The following is a 17379-nucleotide window of genomic DNA, read 5'->3' as shown; positions in this document are numbered from 1 at the left end:
GAACAGCACAGAGCCATGGCTATTGTTATTCAGTTTCCAAACGTATTCTCTGACTTCTGAAAGTGCAGAGACACTCATGGGACCAAAGAGGACTGGGGAATGAGGGTTGATTTTTCTACTTCATAAGTCAAGTCAGCTCTCCTCTGTTTATCTCACCTTATTTCCCCTGATATCCCCCCCACCCATCAATTCCCGACATTTTCCACTTCAAGCGCATTATATTCCGGGGATAGGCAGAACAGCTGTGCAAGAAACAAAAGCCCATGACTGTTTTTTAACTCCAAAGGCCATGGAGCAGGTTCTAAAGTCAAGGGTCAATATTTAAGATGATTGGAATATAAGGTACACTGAGGTGACCTGAAAGCAGCTGGAAGACCCACTGCCCTTCAGATTTCTCTCCAGTGCGTGTCACGGTCCTTCACATTCCCACCGTTAGACTCACTTCTCTGGGTTCAGGGTATCCACATGGGCCCTTGTTAAGTCATGGGCAGTGTTCCCATAATGGACTGTGCATCGGAATCCCTGGGGCACTAGTAAATTACAGATGCCCGGGACCTCCTCCCCACAAGACTCTGATTCATAAGTGTGTGCCGGAATTTGTAAAGCGACCCAGGTAGATCGTGTGATCATGAGAGGCTGGGACACCCTGTTCTGGTTGAGATCACTGAGGTCTGGGGTCAGGATCTCCAGGTTTCTCCCTCAGCTTGTGCAGAAGAAACCAGAGTACAGGCCCCAGAAAGTCATCTTGTCTGCCATGAGGATTAAACCTCTTCCTTCCTCCAAGGGACTGTGTGAGGATAAAATCAGATGAGACTCGAAAATGCTTCCGAAACCGTACGGACACATAAGGAACCGTTTTAAGGGAGTATAGGAAATCAGGCTGGGAAGGGGAATGCAGGCCTGGTTAGAGTGCCCTCAATGTCAGGTAGAAGCAGGGGAACTTGATCTAGCAGGTAGAGGAGTGGCTATGACCAAGAGAGTATTCCAGGAAGATTAAGCTCATGGTATTAAACATGGCAGACAGGAGAAGAGAGAGGCTGTCGGCAGGATGCCGTCTTAGGGAGTGATGAGATGACATAGTGGTAGGAAACAAGGAAATAAATCATTTCTACGGTAGAGACTGGTTTGTTGTTTGTCAAGCCTGCTTCCGCTTTTCCTGAAAACACAGCTCAGTGACACTTGAGTTCTGGACTATGGAAAGAGGCTGGAAGTGATTTGGCCACTTCCAGGCAGGGACCATGCACGGTCTTCATGGGATCCTCCACGTCTTCCCCATGATGCTCCATCCTTCCCCCTGTGCTGGTCGAATGCAGAGTCCAGCAAAGGAGTTGGCAGCCTTAGGGAGTGGCAGGACCACAGGGCAGAAGGAGCCAGAGGAAGGAAGATCGTTCACCAAACCCTCCACTGAGCTCTTGTGGGAACAAGGTGATGGGTGCATACTGACCAATACAATGCCCTACACTTAAACAATGAAAACTCTAGTTTACGAAAGGAGTTCATGTTTCTGATTTTATTTGACCCTTATAATAATCCCACCAGACAGATAACACCTTCTACGTACTCCTAAAGTACTCCAAGGAGGAGAGGTCACGTAACCTTCCCTACATGGCATCCTTATCTCCCGAAAGTCCTGTGGTCCAGCCCTGCTCAGAACCCTTTATCTCCACAGGAAAAATCTGAGGCATTTGTGATAAAGGACCACAGACATATGGCTCCTTTGGTTTCCAAGGCAAAAAAACAAAGACAGAGTGGATGCTAGATTTTATGATATGACTACAAAACACCAAAGAATCCAAATGTGAAAATGAAAAAAAGGCAGGTGAGATTGCCCCCCCCCCACCCGGCCCCGCTGCAACCACCCACCTGCTGTGTTTCCTGGGTCTCTGCTCCCTGTCAGCTTTGGGAAGCACAGGTGGGCAGTGAGGGGAGAAGAGCCTTGGGCTGAGTCAAGAAGTCTTTATCTGCTGTCATGCCAACCTCCCAAACTGAGTTTTTAAGCAATAGTAACTGGGACGTGGTTTCCACTTCCTCTGCGTTCTAGGTAATGGGTTCGCAGTTGGCGTCCATTCACTACACACCCTCCCCTCCTTCACCTTCTGTGTTATCTCCAGTCTGATACTTGAGTCTTCCGCACTTACCCTAGAATAATGATAAACTGAAGTGGAAAACATCACCTTGAGCTCCGTAGAGGCTGGTATAGGGTATAGGGTAACCAGCACCAAACTTCTACACACCACAGCCTGGGGGTCACCCAAGACACAGTGTGATGAACTCCACTTCAGAATACCTCTCCTTAGATACAAAGGGGCCAGGCACGCCACCTTCAGATTATTAAGTACTTTCCTCGCTTTTGAAATATAATTGCCCCACAAGCACGAGGTAACACATGCGATCTTCTGCATTTTAAATAAAAGCCCAAATCGCTCAGTTTGCCTCATGATCCAACCCAAACTTATATATCTGTCTGCCTTCCCCACATCCCTTCACACGCTTTGCCAAAGAACAGTAGAATGCTTAGTTCTTCTAGACACTTCCTGACACTTCTTGCCTCTACAAGCCATCGTCCATACGGTTTCCTTTGTCTGGGACATCATGTTTATTTCCTACCGCTCTGCTTCTTCATCACCTTTGTTAAATCCTCCTGGGCCTCATTCCTCCCTCTCAAATGGACATTTCCTAAAGCACAGTCCTTACCTCTTTAGCCCTTCTCCAAGCTCCCTCGTCCAGGGAACCCATGCCTTCAAGGGTGGTAGGAAGGAAACACGAGTTCAAATCCACACCCCTAGCCTGACCTTTATCTCATTGTTAGCTCTGGTTTTCCAGGACTCCAATGGCCATCTGCCCTCAACTAGCCTGCCATCACCTCAAACAGAACAGTTCTAAAACCAGAAGATTAGTCTCATTACCAACAACAACTCCCTTCCTCGCGGCTCTATTTCTATCCTAGATCCGTAGGGTTTCCAGGTTAAAAAGGAACCGTAAAGCTGAAGCTCAATTCGTTCATCTGCACTCAATCCACTTACAGCAGCTTGGACGATAGTGGCCAAGCCCATCAACAGCATCAGCATCCCAGACCTGGAGACCAGTCTCTCCAGAGGTGAACTGACCATGAACCTAAACTGGGGCCCCCCTCCTGTGTTCGCATAGGCTTCTTCCAAGGCCTGTGCTCGTTCTGCACCCGTGTCACTCTTGCCCAGCAGGCTCTTCCTCTCGGCCCCAGCTTGAGCTCACGGTGGCCTCCCCACAGCAAACCCTGGAGGAGCCTCCCCCCCGGCCTCTGCTGCAAGGCTCTCCTTCTTCATAAGCACCGCGAGCACAGTCATAAGAGCGAAGGCAGAAACAGTGGCAGTACACGCGTCATCTCGCTTCTCTTCCTTAAACCCATAAAGCAGGTAACCGGAAATGTTAGACTGTGAATTTATCCGACAAGAGGGAGTCAGACCACATGACTTCTAAGAGGTTTTTCCCAATCAGAAATTCTATGATTTTATGATTGTTGAGCCCATCTTACAGAAGAGGAAGCTTGGCCTTAAAGAAAGCCACACAACCAATACGCAGCAGAGCCAGACCTGGAATCCAGGTTTTCTTACTTTGAATTCATTAATCTTCCCACCACATCGTGCAAAATAGCATAGGAACCATTCTAACGAAGCAGGGACCAAATCAAGCTCCTACCCTGGGTAGAACCCTCTGGTAACTCCCCATTACTTACCAGGGGGCAAAACCCACTTCCCTGCCATTCAAAACCCCTTCCCACTGCTGCGTTTCTATCTTATTTCCAACTGTGGCCCTCCACATACCGCTCCCTTCAGCCAACCTTGTATACCCACTGGGCCCCGCGCATCCTCACCTCCACACTGTTTCTGGACCTGACGTGCTTTCCCACACCTAGTCACTCAGTGACTCTCATCGCTCTTCAGAGCACGACTCAGGCCCCACCTCCCCGCAGACTAGACCTGGAGGCCTCATTTGAGCCACGTGGGTCCCTTCATCGGCTCCCCTCATCTCGTTTCCTACCACTCACGGGGCATGATGTTGGCATTTTTACTCCTCAGCTGCAAGTTCATGGGCTGCTGAGACCCCATCTTCTTTGATCTCCCCTCCCTGATTTCAGCTTTCACTGAGGCTGGCACAGAGTAGGCGGCTCCATAAACATGTTTGTTAATTGGTTAATTGATGGATGGATTGTCTTTAATCTCTTAACTCCTCGCATTTCTTATCTCACTAATACTTCCTTCATGCCCAGCTTTTTAAATTACTTGTCACTCCTATATCATAAAAAAATTACAAAGGAAGAAAAGCAAGTTTAAAAGAAAGGTCAAAAGCATTCCTTTCCTCCCTTTTCTGGTTTATTTAGGGCCGATCTGGGGTGATTCAGGCTAATGAGCATATTTGTCTCAGCCTCCTCCATCCCAAGAAATGCACGCTTCCAGTGGGGAGTCGACTTTCTCTTGCCCTTTGGATCCTCCACTGGGAAGGTTCAACCCTACTTACCCATGATCTAGGCCAGTGGTTCTCAACCTTTGACGAATCCCAGGATCACCCAGGGGTAGATGCCTGGGAGTCACCCCCACCTCCTGAATGTGAATCTCTGGGGACAGGGCTGGGCAGGTCCATATGAAAAAGCTTTGCAGTGACTTTTTCATGCCCCAAAGGTTGTAGGCCAGTGGCCTAGCCATTGTTCACCGTGAGCGCTGTAATAAACATAACTCAAAGAACCTTCCCGAGCTAACAGAGCTAGAGGGGACTTTGTTTTAGGGTTAAAAACTCCATTTCTTTTTACCAGAAAGAATTCATTTTACTTCTGACGGCAGATTATCTATCTTATTTATCCTTAAAGCACTTCACATCTCAGAACTAAGATACTCCCTGAATAAATATATGAGTGTGCAAAGTAGAGTCTCACTCAGGGAGCTGGCAGAGACACTTCCTTGGTAGTTGGAGCTGACCCCTCACAAGCAGCGTCAGATCTAAGATGCCCCCGGGGTGGAGACTCACACCTTCAGGAAGCCCATGCTTTAAACACTTCGCATCTTCACTATTTCTGGTCTTCCAGCTTCGATGAAAAAGACAACTGAGAATGTCTCCTGGGTAACAGTTTTTAAAGGTACCAGATATTGAGAGTCTCTTATGTTTTTCCTATAGTCCAGATAGATAATACACGTAAATGTGTGTGTGTGTTTTCTAGGAGAGTAACCATGGCTAGGCAGAGCTTGAAGTTTGCAAGCAAGTGAGAAAATCTGCATAGAGATCCCAGGGGTCCTCTTGGAACTAAAGGACCTGGACTCCAGAGCCTTCTCCTTATTGAAGGGTCAAAGTTGTAGCACCTATGGATGAGCCGGGGAGGCCCAACCTGGAATCCAGTGACAAGAAGGGGATAAAACCCCGGAAGTATCATCCCCATGGAGCTGAAAGGGGAGGGGCCAGTGCAGCACCCCCAGTGGTTTGATGCATCCTGGTCCAGCCCCTCGAGCTATGTGGGAGCAACTACAGGAGGAATCAACATCTCTTGAGTTGGAAGAATCCACCCATTGGTCAGAGATCTACACTCTCCCTGTGGTTACATTACTTCAGACAGTGGCCTGTGGGGGACTCCAGCTCCTGAAGCAGCAGCCCTGTGGGAGGCGATCAGATCCAGAGACAGCTGTCCTGTGCTCGGGCTCCCAGCGGCCTTTGTCCCAGCTCCAGCAATGAGGCAGCAGAACATAGGATTGAGTGTCTGACTTCTGGGACACATCAAGGAAGGAACATGCAAAGGCTTGGCTTCTCACTTTTTGGGCTATACTGGGCCTGCAGAGGAGGCTTTACTTAGACCCCAGATTCATACACAGCTTGTTCAATGCTCACACTCACCGCAGGAAATAGGTATTGCCATTATCAGTAGTGGTAAGAAAACCGTGACCCAGAGAGGTCAAGCAGCCTGTCCTAGCTCACACAGCAGATGATCCTCAGTCTGACACCAAAAACTGCACTTTTCTACTACACCTCCTGTCACCACTCATGTGGGCCCAGCATCTGGAATCTCAAAAGGAACCAAGAATGGAAAGCTTTTGACCTGACCATCTAAATTGATGGGCTCTTTGCCCTGGGTGGAGAGAGCCACCAAACACCCAGAGAAACAGCCCAAGTCGGCACGGAGGCAGGACCTGACACCACTGGCTGTAGGCTTTAGCATCTTGAGACCCTCAGTCCTCACTCCCACCGCCTGCCAGGGAACCTGGGATGTGTATGAGTCGCCCTTTGACATTAGCACTCCCATGGATGTGTTACCAGGTAAGGATGCATTCGCTGACACAGCAGGGCAGATGAATTGGTGTATTGGATTATTGACCAAAGGTCAAAACCAAGAGGTAGTGGGAAAGAAAAACAGTGGCATAATGTGATAAAAGGAACTTCAAAACCTGATAAACCCATGCTTGGGCAGGTGACCAGGCAGCCAGTGGGCAGCTGGGGTCTGAGAGGCAACACAACATTTGATCCTGTCTGTTCTGGAAGTCAGATGACCACACCACGGGTCACCATGTCTTGACTTGTGCTCTGCACCACTGTCAGAGCCTTTCAGACCACTCAGTAAATGAAAAGACTAGTCATTTCCATCAGACAATCAGCAGGACTCCGTTCTGTTTCCCCCAGGCTGAATTGATGATTATTTACTAGACCGACCCCATGCACGGATTGTTCTGGAGCCCTGCAGATAGGGCTTTAGAGTCCGTCAGCATCTGTTCACGGAACACCGGTTGGCTGCAAGCTCTCTATCAACAACGCTCCTGATTGGGATGACCACGATGCCCAGAGGCTGTTAGAAGTTCTAGACATTCATCTGCACTAACAAGGCCGCCTAGTTCGGCTGTGGCAAAGCTGACTGCCTCGGGACCTGCCTCTGATGAGGACGCAGTGGCTCTCCACCAGAGCTGCACGCGGGAGTCACCTGCGGGTGTGGGTAAAAATACCACTTCTGGGTCCCACCCACAGAAACTCTGCTGTAATTGACCTGGGAGCAGCCTGGCATCAGGAGTTTTAAAATCTCCCCCAGATGATTTGAATATGTAGCCAAAGTTGAGAACCACTGGTTTCTGTTGAAACTCACACCCTTGGCCCCAAGAGACATTTGTTGCCAACTGGTGCACCATCATCACTTCACTTTGGTGGCTTTCTACCTCCGGGGTCTAGGGGTGGGACTGGGGGTGAGGGAGTCGATACAGATGGAGATCTAACTATGCAGCACATCCTGTGTTTGTCTTCCCAAATCACTTTCTGTTTTGCTTTTATTTCCGTGCTCTTTCTTCTTTCAATAAACCACACTCACTGCCACTATCAACTCTAACCTGTTGTCCTCCCTTTGTGATCAAAGTCCCAGCTGTGTATGATCTCATTTATTCTCAAAATAGCCCTGCGAGTGAGGAATCAGCCAGGCCATTGTTCTCTAAGGCAAATCAGGGACCTGCAGATGAAGAAAGGTTCTATCTGCCATGGAACTCATATCCTTATCGAAGTCCATGTGTTCATGGCAATTTCCAATTTACAAAATGCTTTCCTCTATTTGTTCCTGTGGCATCCTCACAGCCAGTCTGTGGGGGAGGTATTTTCATAACCAGGGTGGCCACACGTCCTGCACAACATCGGTGACACCTGTTGTCCCAGCCTAACCATTGGAAGCACCTTTCTCTCTCAGAAGTGTCTTGGTTTGGACAATTCAAGATACGGGCACCTTATTTGTAACCACCCTCTTGTTTTAAGAGGGGTGTATTGAGACTCATACACTTGTTCATACACTCTGAACTTGTTCAGAGTCACTCGACAAATGAGAGGCAGAGACAAGATTTGAACCCAGGTCTCTGTCTCCTTTTCCCCATCCACATTAGTTGGCAAATGAGAATCAGAGCTGACCTCCTCAAACCTCTGTGATCTCTTAAACACCCCCATTAGAATGTTCCCTGGACGGGAGAGACTTGGAGTACAGAGCAGGGATGGGCAGGAGCTTTGACAGCGTTTTATGACCACATTAGAATGGACTAGTAAGTTGCCAGGAAGTGTCGTCTTGGAAACACTTGAAAGCCTGACTTGGCAAAAGAAGGTGCAAGACCTGACATATGGGTGTTTGGAAAAGAGTAAGAAATTTAGAGTCTAAACTGCTAGTTGAGGACTGGATCTGAATGCTATTTACTGCCATCTACTTCTGGGCATTTCTCATTAGCTCCCTGAGCACCTGAGTTATTCAACCATAAAACGGGACAAATCATCATCCTTAGTTCCTGAGGTTGTTATAGGGAGAGTAAACGGCTGCTTGCCAAGTGCTCTGACAGCATCACGTCTCAAGAAGTACCTGGGAGCCACATTTATTTGTTTACATCACTTTTCCTGAGTGAACCAAGGCTCACAAACAAGGATGCTGGGAATCTGATGACATAAGGTATTTGAATGCGCTTCCTAAGTCCTAAAACGCTGCCATTTAGTATTATTATTAGCAGCGGCAGTAGTAACAGATAAAGATTATCAATTGATGTGGCACAGAATCGTATGTCCTTGAAACTCTCTGGATTATGGAGGTTTTGAATGACACACCCAGGGGACAGGCCAGGTTTGGGGGGGAGTCCCTTCATGGAAGTGTTGAAGATGACCACATCACAACTCTTACTGGGTGAGGCAAGACCTGCCTGGGAGGCTTCCTAGAAACCAACCTGCTGGGCCTGCAGAAATGACCTCGGATACCTGACCCCTTCAACAAGAAGGACTTTCTTCTGATGGGAATCATACAGCTAAGAGACACCGCAAACCATGGAAATGCCTGATTCTATAAATCAGGACATTGCTTCTCTAACACGAAACCGTTCAAAGCCTGGGCAGTGTCTTTATTTTCACAATTTTTTTCAGCCTTTACTTGTCCCTGTAAATGGTAACTACTAACCAGAAGCTCAAAAGGGGGGTGGGGGAATCAAAAGAGCTTTCCTATCTGATTTTTTTGTTCCCTCATCAATCTGGTTTCTGCACTGACCAAGAAGGCCTGCCTGGCTCTCATGGGTTCCTTTCCTTTAGGGAAAAAAAAAACAAATGACAACACAGGTACTTTAGAATTCTTGTGGGCACCGGGGGCTGCGAAGTGAGCTTTCTACACAAATGGAGAAACCCTCCAAGCTGCCAACATGAAATTCAGAAGGTGCAGGTAGAATGGTCTTCTCACCTAGGAGTGGGGCAAAGGGCTCCTTTGGCTCTAAAAGAGTCAATTTGTGTTTCAAATATCTTTCAGGAACTTGACACCGTGAAACTACCTGCTCCCAAGGAATCTGAGAAAGTCCTAGAATAGCTTTCCTCAAGAAGAACAGCAAGACTCCTTGCTCTGTAAAAGCTCTCCGTATTCACTCCCTAGACCGCAGGCTTGGACGCTGGGGGTCAGGGCAGACCTGCCGGGCCCTGGGTCCAACACTGCCCAGCCTGGGAGGACATGACCTCTTTCATTACCTGGTCTGCCAGAGAGCCTGGAAATCCTCCCAGAGGGGTGCCAGAAACCAAATGAGGGAGACAGAAGCCTCATTTGGGGGGAGAGAAACAGGTTGAGGAAAGTAAGTCTCACTAAAAAACAAATGTAATATCTATGGATAATTTTGAAAAATAACCCTCCAAAATGAAAAAATCCAGCGGAAAAAATTTAACAAAGCTTCGTGGTAGGCTGGGCCAACTGAGACAGAGCAATTTCCAAGTGTAAGGTAAGTCACAACTGGTTTATTATTTTTTAGGTGTCAAAAGGTACCGAAGACCAAAAGGTCATACAGAGCTTATACTTTCTGTGAAAATCTATTTGCTTAATTAGTTTGTATTAGATAAGGATCCTTTGGCCAAAACAAATTTAAAAGAAGTGTATATTCCCCATCCCTGGGGAATATATATGCCTTTTAAATTCAGCCAGGAGGCCCCTGACAGGCACCAAGTTCTCTTCCCTTCTCAGTTACCTGTATATGTCTAAGGAAATTTCATTCTGAGGGTTTTTCCCTTTTGTGAAAGGTCTCAGCGCTCAGGCAGCCTGCCGACGCCCCCTCCCCCAAGTCCTGGCGACTCTGCACCGTCCCGGAGGCAACTTCCCTGCGCCTCAGGTTTCCCCGCTTCTGCTGCACGAAGACCTATCAAATGTTTCTTTCTTATTACGCTCAAGGACCGGGAGACGCTGCCTCGGCCTCCATCCTTCCCCCTCCAGGTTGCAAAGGAAGTGCAGCAGGTTTGGATGTTAGCCCGTTTCTGTCCATGGAGCGAGGCAACTTAATTTAATTTTTTCCCCTGTGCCCCTTCCTCCCAGTCTGCCCCAGGTTACCCTTAGCCTTTCCTGCTACAACCCCGCAGAAGCATAATTATGACAATTACAGTAATGTGGGCGAGTGGAGTGTTTGGTTTCTGCTTTGCAGGTCACAGAGCAAGAAAACGTCTTTGTTTCCTTTTGCTTTTCTTTTAATAGCTCTGAGTAAAAGAGAAAAGGGGGATTTTAAGAAATGTTATTTTTGCTTTGCCAAAGGTCATATTATTAGTAATGCTTTCTTTTCTCCCTCTTCCTTCCCCTCACCCCCCAATTTTAGAAGAAAGTTTCAGGGGTCCAGCCAGGTTCCTGCCATCTCCCTGCACCTGGAGATGCCCCTCAGGACAGGCCAAAATCGCGCCGAGGCAGGGTGACGGCTGGTCCTGCGGCGGGTTTGACAAACTGCCTGGCAGACTCTCCGAGAAGACAGCCACCTGCCAGACTGCACCTGACTCCATCCCTCCCGGGAGCCCCGAAGCAACAGAAAGGCCACCCAAGGGACCGTCAGGGCTGGGCTGCGCTCCCTGGGGAAGGTCCGGCGTCCCAGAGCGCTCGGCGCCCCGGGCACGTGAGCCTCGAGCCTGGCTGGAGGCGCGGCAGGTGCTGCGGCGCCGGGACGCCGACCTACCTTCACGAAGAGTTCGATCTCGGGGTCCCTGTCGTCCCCGTTAGCCGTCGCCGCGTCCGTCATGCCGTCGGCGCCCGGGGCCAGCGTCCCGGGCCGGGGAGGCGCCACCTCTGCGGCGCCCGGGCCAGCGCTCCTGCTCCTGCCGCTGCTGCTGCCCGGCTGGGCCCCCTGCGGAAGAAGTTTATCTCCTTTAATCTATTTATCTAGTTTATCTCCTTTAATCTATTTCTCCAGCCGGTGACAGCGGTGCCTGAGAGATCGGTGCCCCGGACGATCACACGGAAAGGAGGGAAGCCAGGAGGGGACAGGGGGGCGGCGAGGGAGAAAGGTGGGCTCAGGGATGGGCGGCAGGTCCTGAGAGCAACAAGTGCCTCGCGCTGAGAGGTGTCACCGGATCCGCGCCCGGCAGCGATCCCGCGGTCGCCGCCCGCGCCCAAAATAGCCGGCGCCGCGGGGCGGGGTCAGCCCCGGCGGGCGGGAGGGAGGGGCTCCCCGCGAGCGCGGCCCCCGCCCCGCAACCCAGGCCCTGCGGGGCGCGCGCAGACCGGCCGGGCGGCAGCGCCACTGGGGTAGGAGGATGCCTTGGGAAAGGTAAAGGGGGATGGGAGTGGGGGGTGGAGAGGATGAGAGAAGAGAAGAGAAGAGAAAGGAAAGATGGCTTTAAGCTTTACGTTCATTAACGAAGCATCACGTCCTCCAAGTTACTTTCCTAGCAGCGTTACCCACGAGGAAAGCCCCTTCTTGCCTTAGGGATGCTCAGAGTGGGGAGAGCTGTGGGTAGCGGGGAAGAGAACGGAAGGACCCTGAAAACCATGCATTGGCCATCCTCCTGCTGGATCAACAGAGTAGGGCTGGGGGGAGGGGGAGGCAGGGATGGGCAGGGGGTGGTGCGTAAGGTAGAGAGAGAGGTGAGCTAGCCCAGTCGGGTGCAGCCAGAGCCAAGATCCTGTCCTTTAACCTTCATGGGCTGGTTTTCTTCCTCTTTCTTTCATTTTGTCTGTTGCATTCTCTTCTTTTTTCTTTCTTTTCTATTCTTATTTTACTTCTTTTCTCTCTCTCTCTTTTTTTTGTTTGGTTTTTTGTTTGTTTGTTTCTTTAGTGAAGTATAATACACGTATGGGGGAAAAAATGCACATCTTGTAAGCGGACAGTTAAATAAGTTTTCACAATCTGAACCCATCCATGAAACCAGCACCAGATGAAGAGGTAAAATGTTAGCTACCCGCCCAGAAGCTCATCCTGATCTCTCCTCTCTAGCTCTCCTCCCTCTCCACGGCTCTCACCCACCTGGGGTGAGACTTGTAACAGCACAGGGTAGTTTTGCCTGGAATCTTACAATAAACATAGTATATACTCCTCCGTGTCTGGCTTCCTTTGCTTACCAGTACGTTGGTGAGATTCATCCATTCTGCCGTGTGTAGTTGGAAACCACCCATTTTTATTGCCTCAATTTATTTATCCATTCTTCTGTTGATGGACATTTGCATAGTTTCCAGTTAATGACTACCATGGGGCTGCTATGAACATTCTATCAAAATCCTTTCACGACACATGGACACTTTTCTGTTGGCTATATACTCAGGAATGGAATTGCTTGGTTCTAGAGTATTAGAATGTTCTTGAATAAACATTGCCAGACAGTTTTCCCAAGTGGCTGTACCAATTTACATTCCTACCCTCCATTTCTTTTAAAAACAGGTGCTAAGTCTTTTGCATCTGGAATCTGGTCAACTTCTATTTGTGTTCTTTGCCTTCTCTTTAGCTGCTCCTGTCTGTGGTCTTTCTTGCCTTACTTACAAATATATATTTGTTCCACAGCTTTCTAAGAAAAAAATTAATCACTTAATAAAAATAAGTAATACTTATTAGGTACCAGGCAAAAAAATGCTAAGCACTCTACTTGTCTTAACTTATTTAATTTTTACAGATAGTGTTATTATCCCAATTTTACAAGTGGGGAAAGTGAGGCACAGAGTTATTTAAGTAACTTGCCCGTAGTCATTCAGCTAGGAAATGGTGGAATCAGGATTTGAACTCAGACAGACAAAGCCCATGCTTTTAACTACTCTACTAACTGCCTCTCTCAAACTTCAGGCACACTGGGTAAGGCACTTTGGGGAAACAAAGGCACTGCCCTGGTCTTAATGTAGACTAAAATCTATTTCAGGAGAATAGTCCCATGAGAGGAAGACTAAGGCTGCCACACATGGCACATGGAGGGGCTACATAAGTCAGCATGTAGAGAGATTATTCACCACAGTTGGAGTGGCCAGAAAGAAAGACCTCATAGAGGAGAAGGCACTACAGCTGAACCTTCCTGAATAGTCAGACATCTGATAGGCAGAGAAGATGGCAAGGTATCCTGACCACCCTTTATGGCAGGCTGTTTCCCCATAAACTTCAAGTGCAAATGTCTCCTACTCACTGAAGAAAACAGTCACCAAGCCTAACTTGCAGCCCTCATGGTACACTATAGCTTCATCAAGGTGAGGCTTAATTGCTCTCCTCCTCCTTGTGGGCTTACATCACCAAAGCCTTTAGAGAAGCAGTCACCTTCATAGCTGTACATTCCAAGCCAATGACTGCATACTCTGGGAAGGACAAGGTTACAGAGGGAGACTGCTACGTTCACTGCATGCCACACAGATTCATCACTTTCCTGCTCTGGACAGTGGACAATATTCACAATAGCAATGTGAAAGAGGTAAACAAAATTATATGCTAAAGTGCCTTTGAGGGTTTTTTTTTTTTGAATGAAAGATGCTTTACACATGTGATTATTTTCTTGGCTATGAGCTAAACAATGTGTGGTATGACCTCTACTTTCCCTAATCCCAAACCTAGCAGAGTTAGCTTCTATTTCATCTTCTCCAAAGATCTACCACTTACTGAAAAAAGGAACAGTTCCCTTTTAATTTCTAGATAATACCTCCCATTTGGACATCCCTGCAGATAACTGATAGTTTTGATCTTATAAACTTTCATTTTGCAAAAAAAAATTTCTTCTTTGGTTACAAAATATTTCTAGTTTTTAATTCCACAGTCTGCTTTAGTTCATGACAAAAAAGACCTTATTTTGTACCCTTTCATGTCAAAGCATAATTGGTTAAGCAATTCTAGCTTTCTTCAGAGAAACACTTCCCTGATCATATAGACTGTACTTCTAATAATCATAGTTTCACAAACTTGTTGCAAGTTTTGGATAAATCCTTAGTAGGAAAGCACTTCAAAAACATATTCAATGCTCACTTTAGCAGCACATATACTAAAATTAGAACAATACAGCAAAGATTAGAATGGCCCCAATGAAAGGATGACATGCGCATCTGTGCAACACCCATATTTTTGTATGATCGTTGAAGTCAGAAATTATAACATATGTGATTGGGCTTTCAATATATTCGATTTAATGGTATGACATAAAGGGTGAAGGCAAAGGAATTTATATAGCTGTAATGTTTCTATACTTTACTTGAAGTGGTGAACTATGAACTCTAAGCAGATTGAGAAAAGTTAGGTATGTATATGGTAACCACTCCTAAACAACAGCTATAAAAGTTACACAAAGAGATGTAGTTTAAAAAACCCAATATGTAAATTAAAATGTAATGACAAGAAATATTCAAATAATCTAAAAGGGGGAAAAAGAGAGCAAACAGAAAACTAATAATAAAATGGCACATTACAGAATCTCACTTCAAACATAATGATATAGATAAAGTAAAAAGATGGGGAAAAATACCATGCAAATGCTAATCAAAAGAAAGTTAGTCACCATATTAACACCAAACAACATAGACTCCAGAAAAAGGAAATCATCATGAATAAAGAGACGGGTATTACATAATGATAAAAGAGTCAACTCATCAAGAAGCTATAACAACCCTAAATGTGTATGTACCTAATAACAGAGCTTCAATATACATGAAGCAAAAGTGATAGAACTGAAAGAAGAAAAAGACAAATATGCAATTACATTTGGAGACTACAACACTCCTTTGTTAGAAATTGATAGCACAAGAAGACAAAAAAATCAGCAAGAGTATAGAAGACATAAATAATACTATCAAACAATTTGATCTAATAAACATTTATACAATATCCCACCCAAACAACAGAATACACACTATTTGCAAGTACACACAGAACATTCACCAAAATAGACACACAGAACATTCACCAAAATAGACCATATTCTGGGTTACAAAATAAACCTTATTATTTTTAAAAGAATGAAATCATACAACATATATTCTCTGACCATAACAGAATCAATTAGACCAATAATAAAGATATATGGAAAACCCCTAAATGTTTGGCAATTAAGCAATACAGTTTAAGAAATTCACTTGTTAACAAAGAGGCCTCAAGGCTAACTAGAAAATATTTTGAACTAAATACAAATGAACATAGAACATAACAAAATTTGTGAGATGCAGCTAATGCAGTACCTAGGAAGAAATCTATATGTAAAGTGTTCTTTTTAGAAAAGAATAAAGGTCTCAAATCAATAATCTAAGCTTCCACCTTAAAAAATTAGAAAAAGAATAGCCAGCTAAACACAAAGCAAGAAGAAGGAGTAAAATAATAAATATAAGCACAGAAATTAATGAAATTGCAAAAAAGATAAAACAATGGGGAAAATCAATGAAACCAGAAACTGGTTCTTGTAAAACATCAATAAAATTAATAAACTTCTAGCTATACTTACAAGAGAAAAAGAATATATTATTATGAAACAATGATGATCCTTATAAGGAAATTTTCCAAAAATGTTCACCTTACACAGTACCAGAGTGTATCATTAGTTATAGGCTCTAACTTTTATGTACCTAATGGTATTTAGTTGAATCCGCTCATTCTGCCCAAGGTAGCTATTTATATAGGAATCAGGTTGTTCAACCCTTACATTCTCTGCAGAGGATCTCTTGGACAAGCTCAAGGGCTTCAGGTTCAAGCTGAGGAGACTGGCAGATTTTGATGACAGCTGCAGAAGCACCAGTCATATTGTGTCTCTGTAGGAGGATCTAGTGAGGGTAGACACAGAGAGATGAGTGCTTCCACCTGCATGAGGTCACAGGTCGGGCCCTGAGGAGCATGGGGTGGGTTGCTAATTCTATTCCTTCATCAACTAATGTGCTCTTGGGCGTGCTCAACATCGCCAGTGATCTTTGTTAGAAATTGCCTACTGCCTACTTGTGCTCAGCAAAGGGAGAGGCCAGGGAGTAGGCTGGACTGAAGCCAAGGGTCCTTGTCAACAACTGTCACTCATCCCACTGATTCACTCATTACTCCACTAGAGTTTTGGGGGTGCCATGCTCTTTCTAGAACCCTCTGAGAACATGCAGTGTGCATATCACTTCCTGACAATGAGCAGATTTAGCTCCTGCATTATTTCTTCATGGAATTCCTTCATGGATTGAGTCATGTCTTTCTCACAAGAGTGAAAGCTCCTCGAGGAGAGGAATCCAGTTTTATGTCTCTTTTGCACAAGCCACAGAATGTAATGGCCCCTGGCTGTAAACTTGCAAACAAACTGATAATATTCCCAGTACAGTGTACATGCTCACTAAATAATGGTTGATGGAATCAGTTAATACATAACTGGCACCTATTTTATTCACAGCCTCTTCTTCCTCTTGGACTTCTGTACTCATATCTCTCAAAGGCTGATGTTAGTGAAATGGACATTACAGTGTGAAGTCTTTATAAGTATTCTAACTTTGAACTGAAACATAGGAAAGGGTTCTGTAACAATAATAATAGTTAACATTTACTAAGAGGCCACCATGTGTGGGAACTCTGAATCTCTTATTAGCTTGCTTCATCTTCATAATAACCCAAGGCAGGTGCTATTAGTCTCATTTCGCAAATGAGGAAGCTAAGACTTAAAGAGGTTAAGTAACTTGCCCAAGGTCACATAGATAATTATAAACAACACAGCTGGTATTCTGACCCAAGTCTCTCCATCATTAAAGCCTATTTTCGTAACCACCAGAATTTACTGTGTATGTGAAGTAGGATGTGGCTGGATGAGGTAGAGATGCTGATAGAGATTTAGAAATTGCTTATTGAATCGGTAGGATCAGTGAATGGCTGGTCTTAGATAAGGATTGACTGGATTTGGGGACTCTGGAACCCTAAGAGACACCCAGAGATAAGCTGAAAAAAGAAATCGGGACCAAGAAGTAGCACATCAAAAATAAAAAATACCCAGCCCCTAGAGAAAGGAAAACCACAGGAGACAAAAGGCAAGAGAAAAGTGATCTCAGGTCATGTTCTATTGCATCACCATGCATTTCTGACAGGGTTTACTACTCTGGTGATTGTCCTCACTTAATGGCAAAGCTCATACTTCAGTCACAGCAAAATCACATAAAAACACAACTATTACACAAATGCACTTAAAAAACCTTGGTCCAAGGTAAATACATGTAACAAAATTCCAAAACAACTGTTGACCCATATTACT

The 17379-nt window shown here is 45.8% G+C and overlaps 1 protein-coding gene and 1 non-coding gene across 2 annotated transcripts in view; one reads left to right on the top strand and one right to left on the bottom strand.

Moving 5' to 3' along the window:
* Positions 1-11340, bottom strand: part of LOC132374641 (chloride intracellular channel protein 5) — a 113444-nt gene extending 102104 nt beyond the window's left edge. The window contains exon 1 of the mRNA XM_059938575.1: positions 10908-11340. Within this exon, the coding sequence (XP_059794558.1) occupies positions 10908-10970 (63 nt within the window). The 5' untranslated portion in view covers positions 10971-11340. The remainder of the gene's footprint in view (positions 1-10907) is intronic.
* A 2808-nt stretch (positions 11341-14148) lies between these two features.
* On the top strand, positions 14149-14254 carry LOC132375472 (U6 spliceosomal RNA). The gene has a single exon (XR_009506022.1). It is a non-coding gene; the product is annotated as a U6 spliceosomal RNA (small nuclear RNA).
* Positions 14255-17379: the final 3125 nt, after the last annotated feature.

The sequence above is a fragment of the Balaenoptera ricei genome, chromosome 11 (assembly GCF_028023285.1).
Source record: "Balaenoptera ricei isolate mBalRic1 chromosome 11, mBalRic1.hap2, whole genome shotgun sequence".
In the NCBI taxonomy this organism is placed as follows: Eukaryota; Metazoa; Chordata; class Mammalia; order Artiodactyla; family Balaenopteridae; genus Balaenoptera; species Balaenoptera ricei.
The sequence above is the reverse complement of the archived record's forward strand: the minus strand, read 5'-3'. Positions and strand labels throughout refer to the sequence as shown.